Consider the following 13,445-nt stretch of genomic DNA (forward strand, 5'->3'; position numbering starts at 1 on the left):
GGTGTGTCTTTGCCAGGAGGATTTCCGGTGAGCGTGACTGGTGCAGTTTCCTTTGGAAGGCTGGCGTGTTGCTTGACTTCGTACTTGTTGAAATGTTCCCTATGACTAAAACTAACTGTTTGTTTCTCGACTTTAAGCCCACTGGTTTTACGTTTTTATTTTTTTAATAAGCTTATTGTCTTATTCTTGATACATAAATACTAGTTATAGAGGAGGTGCAAATGGAACAATGTTTCCTTCGAAACTATTGCTCCTAATCAGGAAAAAAAGTTGCTTCAATGAAGGTATGTATCTACAATAAGACCTGCAAGTTATTAGTTTAATTTCATATCCCGGGGGCACTGTGCACAGTGATCACCTTAGTCAGTAAAGTTCTGATTCAGGGGTTTTATTAGCATGAGTGTTCTTGTTAACCCTAAATGACCCAATGCGCGCGTGAGCACTGGAGAATACTGAATCAAAGTATGTACGTGTCAGGATGATATTTGAAGTGGATTGCTGAGCTGAATACTTGGCAAAGAAAAATTCTTGCGGTTCTTTTTAGAAGTTGTAGGTAGCGAAGAGCTGTGATTGCATCCAAATATTATGCAAATGTTAATAAAAATGATGCGTGTAATTGACTTGAATGTTCTGGGAAGTTATTTCTTTGAAAAGCAGAGCAAAAAAGGTAGTGTTTGAGGAAGTAGCCTATGAGTCTCAGCTACTAATTGTATGACTAGGCACCTTTTGCGCTTATATTCTGGTTACGTTATCCAGCTTTCTTAGCAGACTGTGTCCTGCTTCCTGAACCTCGTCTCCCTGCCCTCAGGGAGCGCTATACTGATACCTGCAGAGCGTTTTCAAAGGCTCAGAAATATTTTTCTTTGCTACCAAAGGTCGCTGGGTACCTTCCATTTCTGTTACATACAAATTGGATCATTTGGCTTCTTAGAAATTTGCAGAAAGGACACGAGAGGACTTGCTGCGTGTAGACCGAAGTGAAATCTTTTCTGAGTATCTTGGAATTGGTGATTAATTTAAGCAAACAAAGGCTGTAGCACAGTTGCTTTTTGTATACTCTGTCAGCAGACTTGTAAGTAGCTTGAGTTTATATACCAGATATGTGTATCTGACTGTTTTAAGCATTAAAATAAACTAAGTGCTAATATACTAGGAAAAAACACGTATGTTGCTTTCAGTTACACAATGTTAGCTGGAAAAGTAATTCTTAACAATCAAAGAAATGGCACTGAAAAGCTTAAAACGTGGAGGTTTAAGAGTCTTTCTCAAAAAGCCGAAGTACCTGTTTCTGCGCAGTAATGGACTGTTCATCCTAGATCGTGGTCTGCACGTGAGGGAATTAGCTGCAAAAGCACTGGATGAAGTGTTTGTGCATGGTTTTGCTAGCTAGCCATATGTAGCAATTAAAGGGAAGGAAAAAAGCTCCTACTTCTTAAAACAAAAAACCCCAAAACCAAAATCAAACAAACGATACAAGTTTATGTGTGAGGACTGCAGTGGAACTTGAGCAGGTGCCTACTTTGAGCTCAAAAGGTTTCTTATTAGGGACAGTTTTTATCGGCTGACTTTATCTGAGAATTTCCTTCTTAATGTTGTCTTCCAGATTTTTGGAGATTTTGTAGAGACTGAAATGAAGAAAGGGAACTCTGTGTGTTTGTCATTCTTGGAAAAAGAATTCTGATGTAAAATTATTCCCCCCAAAATACTCATCTAAAATGAATGCATGAGCCATGTCACGTTGCTCCTATGAGTGGAATCTGCTGCTGTTCCACCCTGTTTCCTGTAGTTTGTTTTTCTGCTTGGAGTGGAAAACTTTGTCCTTGTTTTTGGAAGTACCATGGTGTAGTTAAGAACTAAATTTTATATATTTCTGTACACGTTGAAAGGAGCATATATTATTGTGAGATGCACTTCACACTGTGTTTAACAAGCCACGCGCTTGCACTTTATTGGAGTGTTGAAACTGGGATGCTTATAGGGTGTATTGAATGTGCTATGAGCTAAGGATGCTGGGCAGGTTGCCGGTTCTTTAGTGAACTTGGCAAAGAAAGAAGTAAATATCTTAACTTCTGATACCATGCTCTGTGAAGACTTCTCGTTAGCAGTTAGAGTTTGAGTGCTCAAATATAACTATCTTCTTGTACAAGGACATAGTTTTAGATCCATGGAATATTTGGAAATGGTAGTTTAGCCTTTCTTAAAGGCACTCCCAGTTAGTTTTATTGCTTCATTTATATTCAGGTCAAGGAGCTTCCCGTTGTTATTAATATAGCGCCTGAAAGTCATAATTGGTAGCAAGAGAATTTTTGTGCACACTTATGTAGCAAAAGCAGTAACGCATGCTTTTTAAATGTGAGGGTTGCTTATGATCGAGGAAACTTTGCTTTTCTTTAAACTGTTGGGGAAAAAAACCCAAAACAAACCACCTTGTTTGCTATAGTAGTGAGACTCGTTACAGCATTATCCAGGGCCCAGTCTATGAGTAGTCTGCCGGATGCACCACTAGTTCATTATCCCTTGTTCATAGACAGTAGCATGCTGCTATCTGCTTCCTGGCCTGACTGTTACCATACTCTCTACCATAGTTTTCTGGTGAAACTCCATGATAAGACCTGCTGTCGTCTTGCCCCAGCCACTAAAAGCACCAGGTTATTGTGCCATTTAGCGTGAGTGAGGAGTGGACAATCCTTGAAACACTATACTGGCAATGGGCCAGAACTACAGCAGTAACTACCCACTCCATCGAGAGGGGTTTACTTTGGCTGGATTGCATTCCTGAGTTTCTGTGTTTGAGGGGTGGGAGAGGAGGGGTGTAGTACAGCAAACTGCTCGAAGCAGAGTTGCTTCATTGGTTTAAGAACATAATCGTCTTGCACTTGCAGTTTTCAATGCAGTTCTTCAGCATTTCACTCTCACTTTGGGCACTGCTGTGCTGGGCAGGCCGCAGGTTGCCTGGCGCATTTCCCATAAAGAACAAAATTTTAAAGTAACTGGTGATTTTGCTTTCCTCTTCCTGTGACATTACTGGGAAACAGAGACATTGCCATATAGATGTGTCCAACGTAACACTGGTTTCCCAGATGTAGCTGGAATAGTCATAGGCCTTTAAAAACAATTTTCTTTCCAGTTTTCATAATATGTTCTGTAATCTTCATTAGAGAATTTTTTCTTAGAGAATCTTTTAAATATTTTTCTTAGTATCATTTCTGATGCTGAATTTACTCTCAAGAATTCATCCTACCTTTCTAGCCCTTTACAGTATTTCAGAAATGGGGCACAGGCAGTTTTTCCTCCAAGGCAGGAATTTTTTGCTAGTATCTGTTGATTGAGAGTTTTAATTTCTAGGTAGGCAGTTTGAGGCATCTCCAAATGGCCTTATTTGAAGAAAATGCTGATCTCACAAGCTCTGAAAATCCTGAGTCACTTACACTTCCGTAAGTCACCACCGGTATGATTAATGCTGTTTTCATTTGAGGTGTTCAGAACATGCAGAGCCTCAAATGCTGCTTCAGGTGTGCTTTTTGGAGGGTGAATAGTAAAAATGGGGCTTCTAGTAGAAATTGTTTCTTGGTGTGTTAATTCAGTAGTTTGGTAACTGAAAGAACTTGCTTAAATTGACCATACCTTGAACTTGAGTTTTTCTGCTAATGGCATTCAACTCCCATAATGCTTTGCCATTGTTTAAACCATCTTTATTTCAGTCTTCATGTGTCTAGAAGAGAGTTGTAATATTAAGGATTTGTGACCTTTCCAGCTTACCTCAAAGTGGTGTGACTTCTGTCTTACACTCTCCCATGCCTGAATTGTACATCCAGTGCTGTAAAGTGGTCATGCAAAGGATTCTCAATGTCTGTACCAAGAGGCACTGCAGGCACTATGGGATCGTATGGAGCAGTTGGTGATCATGTTCAAATAAACAGGACTCAAGCTACACTTGATATGCTTTCCATCCTAAGTTTTTCTGATAAACATTACTGGAAACTGCTGACAAGATTTACTTATTGTACGCCCTCGCTATATATGTCTGTCCCAATTGGAGAATGACATTATTTCTTAGGGCTCACCTTTAAGTATTGACATTTAGTTTCCCATTTTAAATACTGATTTATCCTTGAATATTAGAGCTGCACAGATTTTGTTAATGGCAGAGAAGTTCATTTGACTAGAGATGGATAAATTGTTTTCTTCCTCAGTTTGTTTTTATTGTTCTAAAGCCAAATGGATTTTTCACTTGGCTGAAGAATGCCAGACCTGAAATACTGCATTCTTTGCCCCTGTCTGCAGGCATGTAGTAAATATAGCACCTTTGGGTGAGGCCAATCAGCTGAGAATGAATAATCATTTCATTCATCTGGCTTTTGTCATTAGTTTGTTCTTGGCATTTTTTTTTATTTTTTTTTAAACTAAATATTACAGATCCTTTTTCTGGAGCTCTTCAAATAGCTTTTTAACAGCTCAGTAGTATTGCCCTGTGTTGAGAACAGTAGACAAAAATATCATTTTTGGTAATGTTAGCTACTAGCAGAAAGACTTCTGCTCATCTATTTTTTCCTAATAAATGAGAAGATTAGTTAGCTTGTTTGTAATTAATTCAGGTACATATTAATTCAGATTTTGGCGATATAACTATTGCAGTATGCTTGACTTGTGAAGCACTTTTCCTGTGGATGTAGCTACACCATAACCTTTTCTATGAGGGCAAGGTAATTTCAAGCTCGTGGCGTGTTTGACTCCACTGAGAGGACGGCTGTGGCTGTTTGGGGGTGTTGCTGCACCGGTAGGAATGAGTGACTGCAGGCAGTTGCATCCTTAACTGTGAGCAATCTAGACCTGATTTCAGCTGATGGTTCTGACTGGTTGGCCTCCTTTTTTCATCTTTTCATTGTTCATTCTCTCCCCAGTGGAATCCAACAATGTTTCGCTTACTAACGCCTAGGACTTTCTTTGAAGTCTTGCAAAAAAAAAGAAAAGACACCATTAACATTTACAGCCAGTACTCCTTTTAACTGTGCTTTCAAATGATGCCTTGATAGTCAGTGGTCTTTTCTAGATGTAGTATTTTTCTGTATAGAATAAGGTCTAAAACTTAAAATACTTTTTCTAAATACTGATATTTGTTTTCCTTTGCAGGACAAGAGAGCACATAGAGTCTGGGGGGACGAGAGCACGGGACGATGCTGCTGAAAGGAGTCTGAGCCACAGAGCATGCTTTGTGCCACAGTTACCCAGGTATGCTCCAGCAGAGTACTGTGTGCACCTCTAATGAACCACAGTTTGTTGTGCTTCTTGCTCCATTACTTATCATCCTAAGCCAAGGGGACTGTCTCAGCCCCAGACCAAAATAATGCTCTGCTTTCATCGTTCCATCTGGATGGCACTTGCAGTCTGAAACCTTCTAAAGCCTTTTATGTGTGTTTTAGTTTTAATTTTATCCGATTGCTAAATTTCAGCTCATCTCTCTTTAAATGTTACACTGGTTTATATCATGAGGTAGGCTGAAAATTTTAGTGTATGTTTTCAGAAGTCTTTTATGCACAGAGAAGATGTGGTCTCAATAAAAGAGGTGCTGAACTACGTATCTGGAAGTAGTTTTGAGACTTGCTCCAGGCTGTTAGAAACTACTCTGGTTGACTCACCTGCAGGTAGTCTTCTGGGTTTCAGAAGTCAAAGCAGTGGGGTAGAGGCATCCGTCATTGCTTTGCACACCAGGATCTAATGAACCAGTGCAGATTTTTCAGGATGTTTTGATAGGAAATGTGAAACTTTCGGATGTTTCTTTTTTCCATAAATAAAATTTTTGGGATGAATATTTAAAATCTTCATTTCAGTGCAGCTCGGTTCTGTGCTGTCTAATTATATGCTTATGCTAAAGAAAGATGTTAAGGAGGTAAAGATCTGCCTTACATGATGGAGTCTAGGATTTTTCAAAAGCAATTCTGTGACCTGGGAGCCATCACAATCCAGTAGCACTAGCTGTCTTACAGCGCTGAATAAATAAAAATCATATGATTGTGAAGTGTTTCTGTGGAATAGAAGCTAACTTTTCTACTAGCACCAGCTGGCAAGTGGGAGTAGAGAAACAAAGCAAACAAACAGCAGAGAAAAGTAGGAGGAACAATGGTGATAGTCTAATAACTGACACATTAGGAGACCAGCATGAAGAATAACAAACTCATATCACGGGATGTTTTGCATAGCAACAGGACTCTTGTCTTCAAGTGGACTTTAGTGTAACTGCAGCACTTGCTTCCTGTATGAGATAAGGAGCTGTTGTACTCTGAATGCATTTTAATCTCTATATCTAAATTGGACTAATAGTTAAAAAGAATTAGCTAAAGGAAACGATAGTGAAGTCTATTGCTCCTGAAAGTGTTTCCTCTTATTTTGCTGTCAGAGAAGCGAGAACAGAAACATGCGTAAAGGAAACAGGTTAAAGATGAACTCTTTCACCAGGTGCTGAATGCTGTCTACAAACTACTTTGTCGATGAAGGAAGAAATTGATTGGGAATTGAAAGCGCGAACTAGTTCATAATACTGTTCAACATGCGCAAAGGGGTGCCAAAGGACCCAGAAATAGCTGACCTGTTCTACAAAGATGATCCTGAAGAAATATTTGTGGGTTTACATGAAATTGGACATGGAAGTTTTGGAGCAGTTTACTTTGTAAGTATAGTTCTTTACCTCCTTTTTGGAAAACAGAACCATTTTAAGTGACATTTTAGAGATTTTCAGCATTTGTAAAAGTGAGTGTTCTTTGAGCCCTTAGTGCTTTGTGTGTATTAGCTTTCTCATAACACATCTCAAAAATAAGTGTTTCCAGAGCACTCCTGAGCTCTTTACTGTTACAGCTGTATTTATAGTAGCAGTTGACCATAGTCTTAATAGTGCACCCAACCATTCAGGTATGTTATCTTGTGCTGTCTGATGCTGAAAGTTGAATTTAAACAGTTGTAAATTAATTTGCCAAACTGGAATTTCAAGATACTCTACTTGGTGCGCATATGCTTGTAAATCATTGCAAATTAATAGATCAAGTGAATTAATGATTCAAAATGCATTTGGAGTTAAAAGCTACTTTGTTAATGAATTGGTGTTGTGGCTGCTTGGGTAAAGATACTGTGGAAGTCGCATCAAATTGCATTCAGGCTTTTGAATGATTTCTCTGCTGCTCTGATAATTTAGGAGTTAAAGATATCTTCGAAATTTCGTTTTGTTTTGCCACCCTCCTTGTCCCCATGTTCATCTTATAATATACTATCTTAAATAGCAAATCCTTACATGGCAAAAGCAAAGAGAAATTCTTAAGAGGAATGGGAATTCAAGTGGGAAGGATGTATTGCGTTAATCAATAGAGTCAAGAGAATTTAATCTGGAAAGTGAGAAGACTAGTGCTTTTACAATTAATATCAAACAAAGCTAATCCAAAATGCTGGATTTGGAAATAATTATAATCCAGTCACTGTCAGTGAAACTAAAATAGAATTCACTATGAAAAAATCAGTCAAAGACACCTTAAAGCTGCTTGGTGGCATGGCCTGCCACTCCAGAAGGTCAAGTTCACTAGAACTGAGATTTCTCAGTATCAGACATTAAAGTATTTAGATAAGTACCCTTACACCTGTAACTCCAGAACCTGGCGTTGAATTATTTGCAAGCATGAATTATTTGCATGCACTCCAATTCACTGTTTATAGTTGTCTACAGTGATGGAGGTGTTGGTGGAACTGTTGTTAGAACAGGAGAGGAGCCTGATATTTTGTCAGATAAGCAGGGCATGTATATAATGTAATTCCTCGGTGTATAATCTGGTAGTAATGATACAGGAGAGTTTCTGCCATGGGGATTGTCAACAAGTGGGACAGGCACTTTTAGATGTTGGGGTAAGTGACAGGTCGGTGAAGGTATACTGTTAAATGTACTACGTGTGTAAGAGGATGAGGCTGTAAAACTTAAAGTGCGTGTTGATCCACTCCATAAGAAGAGCAAGCATTTTCTTAGATGGGAGTAGGGAGGTCCTACCCAGTGTATTTCAAAACTAAGGGGAAAGGATGCATGGCATGCTTTAGGGCAGAGATGAAGTAGTGAAGGTGCCACCTTTATCAGTCAGCTCTGGGATTCGGAAGTTCCTCATGCTTCCAGGGGAAGAGGGTGAGGAGTGTTAGAGATCTAATCTACCAAGCAGGCTTACAAGTGAGATGTCACTATGGTTAGGTAAAGGACTTGCAATTCCCCGATGCTTCTCTTCCTCCTTTCCCTGGATGCTTTATTTAACTGGTCTGCACTTTACAAACACTGGAGAGTTTAGCCAGACTGCAGCTTCTATGGCCTCAAGTTGCACCAGGGGGGGTTTAGATTGGATGTGAGGAAAAATTTCTTTACTGAAAGAGTGGTTAAACATTGGAACAGGCTGCCCAGGGAAGTGGTTGAGTCACCATCCCTGGAGGTATTTAAAAGACGGGTAGATGAGGCGCTTAGGGACATGGTTTAGTGGGCATGGGGGTGTTGGGTTGACGGTTGGACTCGATGATCTTAGAGGTCTCTTCCAACCTTAATGATTCTATGATTCTATGATTCTTGCAATATCCTAGCAGCAGCTGCATCCTCCAAGCTTGACGGTGATTGCAGTCATGCCTGTAGTAATATTACTGTAGTAACATAGTAACTAGATGCATCACCACTTTTCTGTGATACATCTGTGTTTCTTTGCCACTGTTTGAAACTTAGGCTTTCCTTCCTGTTGCATGAAGCACTTGGCATCCAGTAAATTGTTCTTCGGAGTCTTTGCCTTGTCCTGCTGTCTGCATAAGTCACAAGCAGGAACTCACCTGTTTGCAGTTTTCGTGCACAATAGCCCAGGGTCCATCCGTTTGCCGGAGGAAGGCCTCTAGCTATACCCTGCTTTGTATGGCTCGTGCTAGAGCTTTTCCCTACCATGCAGGGGATGCTGTGCATCTTTGTTTTGTTTTTCCTCCTTTTTAAAAGCTTTTGTAGCATGTCTTACATAATGACTCTTATGCATATTGAAGTAAGGCAGGGGCTGAGAATAAGATCTCGGATTGTCATGGCAAGATTCCAGGGATCCTGATGTGCTTGGTATCAAAAAGAATAGGTCAAAAAAAACTTTGAAGAACAGGGCTTTCTAAATATTCCAAAAGAATGGGGAAGAGGCTTTAGATACATAAAAAGGGGGAGGGCATGGATTGTTATGCTGTGCTGCATCTCTTTGACTTTTATTTAAATTGGTACTGACACTCCTACAAACAGCAAATACATCGATCTGTGTCTTGTCACTGTTGTTATAGTGGATTAATATGATTATTCTTTTAATCATTTACGATTACAAACTTCAGTTTAAGCCAAATTTTTGCAAGCTGTTTTTTATTTTCCCCCCAGTATATTATTGCCAAGGTCTGGCAAGATAATTTGAAATCTCTTATCTTGCTTGAAAGAAATGATACTTCATATATCACAAGGCTAAGAAAAAATACATCACTTCTCACAAGGTTTTAAAATTGATGCTAACTTGACTTGAAATCAACTAAGTTGATATCGCACTTAACTTCAGAAGAATAGTTTTCATCAAAAACAACCTACTTATATCCATGTTAGAAATCTGGAAAAGTGATAAAGCAGATGAGGGCAGTGTAAAGGAGGTTTTGCAAGCAAACTGTGCTTGTTTTCTGCCAAGCTTTTCACTAAAGATCTACAAGTATGGCCAAAATCACTTCAGCAAGTGGATATTTAAGTGTGCTTGTACAGCCCTTTAAGTTATTTCAGCCAGGAGGATCCCAAGCGCTTGGTACAGCAAGAATTTCACCCACAACTGTGAGAACATGGCAGCGCGCCATTTGGCAGAAAATTATGGCTGAAATGAGAGATACCGTGCTGCGTGAAGATACTTGGAATTAATGTAACAGACAGAAATAGTTGGAAATTTGTTTAGAACACCAGCATTAACTCATCTATTTGAGTAAAATACTCTTGATCTTTTATGTGCTGAATCAGAATGATGAGTGGTTAGGAAGGGTTTTGCCTTGTCCAGCAGTTACTTGTTTTTAGCTTTCTAACTCATTGGAGGAGGACGGCGTGCTCTGGAGAGTCTAAGTGTATCAACTCCTGTGCTCTATTGGTTCACCCGACACCGTTTTTCTTTGAAGTCACTGTATGCATCATGAAATGTCTTTCATTAATACATCGCTTGAAGATATAGCATTCATCCTCTCAAGCAGTTGAAAGAAGGATTTACCACATTTAGCTGCTATTGTATTCTAAGTTTTTAACTGTCATTAATTTTTTTTGTCCCAAAAATGGTAAATGGTTGGAGGTACTGGGATTTCAACAACTCTTTAAAACCTTCAAGTTTTCTGTCCTTAACATGCAGAAATGAGGGCAGTGGCAATCCAGGCAAGTAGAGCTTTCTGAAACTGAGTTTTCAGCCTCTGGTCACCATCCCTGTGTCATACAGGCTGCAGAAAAGTAGAATTTTGCTGACTGAGTAATACTCATTGTACAGCTGAGATATGGTGCTGCAGTGAAAGGAAGGTTGCTTTTTTTTAATTGAGATAAATTCCAGAATGAAGCATCTTCTTGAAACAGGAAGTTGAAATAGCTGTTTGAGAATATCAGTGTTGTATGGGTTTTTTGGATGAAATTATAGAGATTTTGATATACCTCTTTACTTGTTTCTTTGGAAGACATTTTTCCAAAGGTTTCTGTGAAACTGTTTTTACTGCAATTCCAATAAAACTGTATTTAGCACATTCTAAGTAGGTGCAATATTGCGCCTTGGTTTGTGTTTCAATAGACAGGTAGCAAGTGCAGTAAGGGCCGAGGGAGGAACAGTGGATATGGACGATAAATAAAGTCAGGAAAAAGCGTCATAATAGTTGTCTGGTAAATCTTATCACGAGGAAGATGTCTCTGAAGTGTAAGAGCATGCCAGGATGCGATCTATATGCGATCTAAGCCTGCAATTGCCAAAGGCACAGCTCACTCCATGGGGAGGAAAAAAAGTGAAACTGATTTCAATCTGTTTCTTTCTTCCTACTCCAGGCTACAAATTCCCACACTAATGAGGTGGTGGCAGTCAAGAAGATGTCCTATAGTGGAAAGCAAACGAATGAGGTAAGATGAATAAAGCCAATTCTGCATGCAGACGCTGTTGCAACGTAACGTAAATCTGAACAGTGAAATTAGCTGCTTATTTCATTTGACACTAGCAGACCAGCTTTTTAATGCTGTAGTTGTTGCTCACTTCCACAGGAAGCATGGAGGTTTGTGGAGGGAAAATGAGTTTATGCAAATTTTGACAAATAACTCAGTTTAAGGAAGTGAATGGGAATTCAGAATGCTTGCAGGGTGGTTATTTCAGTAATAAGTGCATTAAGACCACGCCGGCGACTGGAGCCATAACCACAACTCTTTGAGGTGTCAACTGAAATGTATAGCTGACTTGAAACACTTTTCAGGATCTATAATCTAAAATTACATAGACCTTCTGTTCAGAATATCAGTCCCACTTCAGCTGTTGCTTGGTAGTTGCTCCTCTTATTTCTTTGTGTTGCGATGCTTTTGTACTTGGTTCATGTGGGTTGATATGCAGTAAAGAATGGGGTTGTTAGGAGCAAACAGGGATGTTTTAAACTCATTTTTCCTTGCTTACCTGTCGGTCTCCCACATGTGCTGAGGTCTTCCAAATATCAGTTGCCTTGTGCTGCGTTACAGAAGGAAGCAAACTGCTAATTGCTGTGATCTGTAGCACATACTGTAGGTGGTGGTGTCTGTTTTGGGGCAGGTGGGTTTGAGACCACTGGACAGTTCAATAAGCAAAACAGTAGCAATGCTTTAAGTAGAGTATATTGCAGATAAAATGATGGGAGGGGGGGAATTGCAATCCTCAAGCTATTTAAATATGCCTTGGGGGGTCTTAATGCAATAGAGATCCAGACAACTCCAGTTGTGTACAGTTGTGCTTTTGCAACTATGACTCTCATCATCTTCACATTGTAAAATAGTTTTATGGTTGCTTTTCAGGCTGTACTACAGTGTGTGGTGTATGAGAGTATGTAGGGGATCAAGCAGAGAAATTTATTTATACCTTTTTGCTTTTTTTTTTTCTTAGAAATGGCAGGATATCATCAAAGAAGTCAAGTTTCTACAACAGCTGAAGCACCCCAACACCATAGAGTATAAGGGCTGTTACCTGAAAGAGCATACGGCATGGGTGAGTGAATGATGTGGCATTTAGAGGTCTTCATGAGTAGAAAATGTACAGTACAGCAATCAAATATTCAGTACACGCAGAGTCTTTACCTGCAGCAGTATTCATCCCATGCTGCCTGTAGTCCCTTTCGTCTGAAGAAGCTTCCAGGTAATTTAAAGGGAATAGATATTTAGGACAGTGGAACAAATCCCTGCTTCTCTGAGGCAGGCCTCTGTTCATGCAGATTAAACAATTATTATGGAACATCCTCTACAATACCTCCCCACAAACTTCTCAGTGCCTAAACCTTCTTTACAACAATGAAAGATGTCTTGACACTGCTGGAATGTTAGGAGCATTTAATTTTGTTCATCGCTTATTGCATTGCTTTCACCTTAAGGCTTTATTAGCCATTCAAGTAGTAACTGTTTGTGGGGGAGTGTCTACCCTAGTATTTAAAAGCATGCTTTTTTCCTTGCAGTTGGTTATGGAGTACTGTTTAGGATCAGCTTCTGATTTGCTAGAGGGTAAGTTTTATATAGTCTTTGATTTTCTTTTGCTAGTGCCCCTTCTGAGTATAGTGGGAGGCTGTTTTCTCACAGACTGGTATTTTGCAGATGGTAGAGGCGGTCTGTCTATACTACTCCATTCTGTAGGTAGAATGCCTGTATTTGTGATACCAAGGGTAAGCTGATACTTTCCCAGGAGGCCAGTGCTAGGTATAGTTGGCATGCACGTTTATATGTTGTAAAATGAAGGTGTAAAAGTATATAACTATGTTCCTGTAATTTGCACCTTCTTGATGACTGCCCATATTCTGAATATCCATAACAAAAACCTGCAGAGATCACCTTTGTCCTTGCCTTGCAGTTTGTAGGAGTAATTACAGATGATTTTATAGAACAAGATACTGATATGACCTCAAAACTAGAACAGCAGCACCCGCAGAGGAGTAGGGAATCTAAGCCGAAGTTTGCAAAAACTGGGATTCTTTGTGGGCCGTATCTTTTGTATCTAAGATACGGTCAGCCAAAGGCACATGCTGGTCACATTTAGGGATATATGGAAGGTGCTTTGGGTCATCTCTTTGTAGCTGGTATTCCTCATTTTCCTGTTTTTTGTCTCTTGGGGGAAAAAGTGGCAAGTTTTCCTTGCTAAGGACCAAATGAGTATTTCAAATACATTTGGCAAGCTGCACTCAAACATATCTCCTGGTGTTAACAGTAACTGTTGGCCCTAGCA

The 13,445-nt window shown here is 39.6% G+C and overlaps 1 protein-coding gene across 1 annotated transcript in view; it reads left to right on the top strand.

The window, feature by feature from the left end:
- The first annotated feature begins 5,149 nt into the window (after positions 1-5,149).
- TAOK3 (TAO kinase 3) overlaps positions 5,150-13,445 on the top strand; it is a 52,597-nt gene continuing 44,301 nt past the window's right edge. The window contains exons 1-5 of the mRNA XM_009330823.1: positions 5,150-5,229; positions 6,454-6,664; positions 11,054-11,125; positions 12,123-12,224; positions 12,685-12,729. Of these exons, the coding sequence (XP_009329098.1) occupies positions 6,545-6,664; positions 11,054-11,125; positions 12,123-12,224; positions 12,685-12,729 (339 nt within the window). The 5' untranslated portion in view covers positions 5,150-5,229; positions 6,454-6,544. The remainder of the gene's footprint in view (positions 5,230-6,453; positions 6,665-11,053; positions 11,126-12,122; positions 12,225-12,684; positions 12,730-13,445) is intronic.

The sequence above is a fragment of the Pygoscelis adeliae genome, unplaced genomic scaffold (genome assembly GCF_000699105.1).
Source record: "Pygoscelis adeliae isolate BGI_AS28 unplaced genomic scaffold, ASM69910v1 Scaffold358, whole genome shotgun sequence".
In the NCBI taxonomy this organism is placed as follows: Eukaryota; Metazoa; Chordata; class Aves; order Sphenisciformes; family Spheniscidae; genus Pygoscelis; species Pygoscelis adeliae.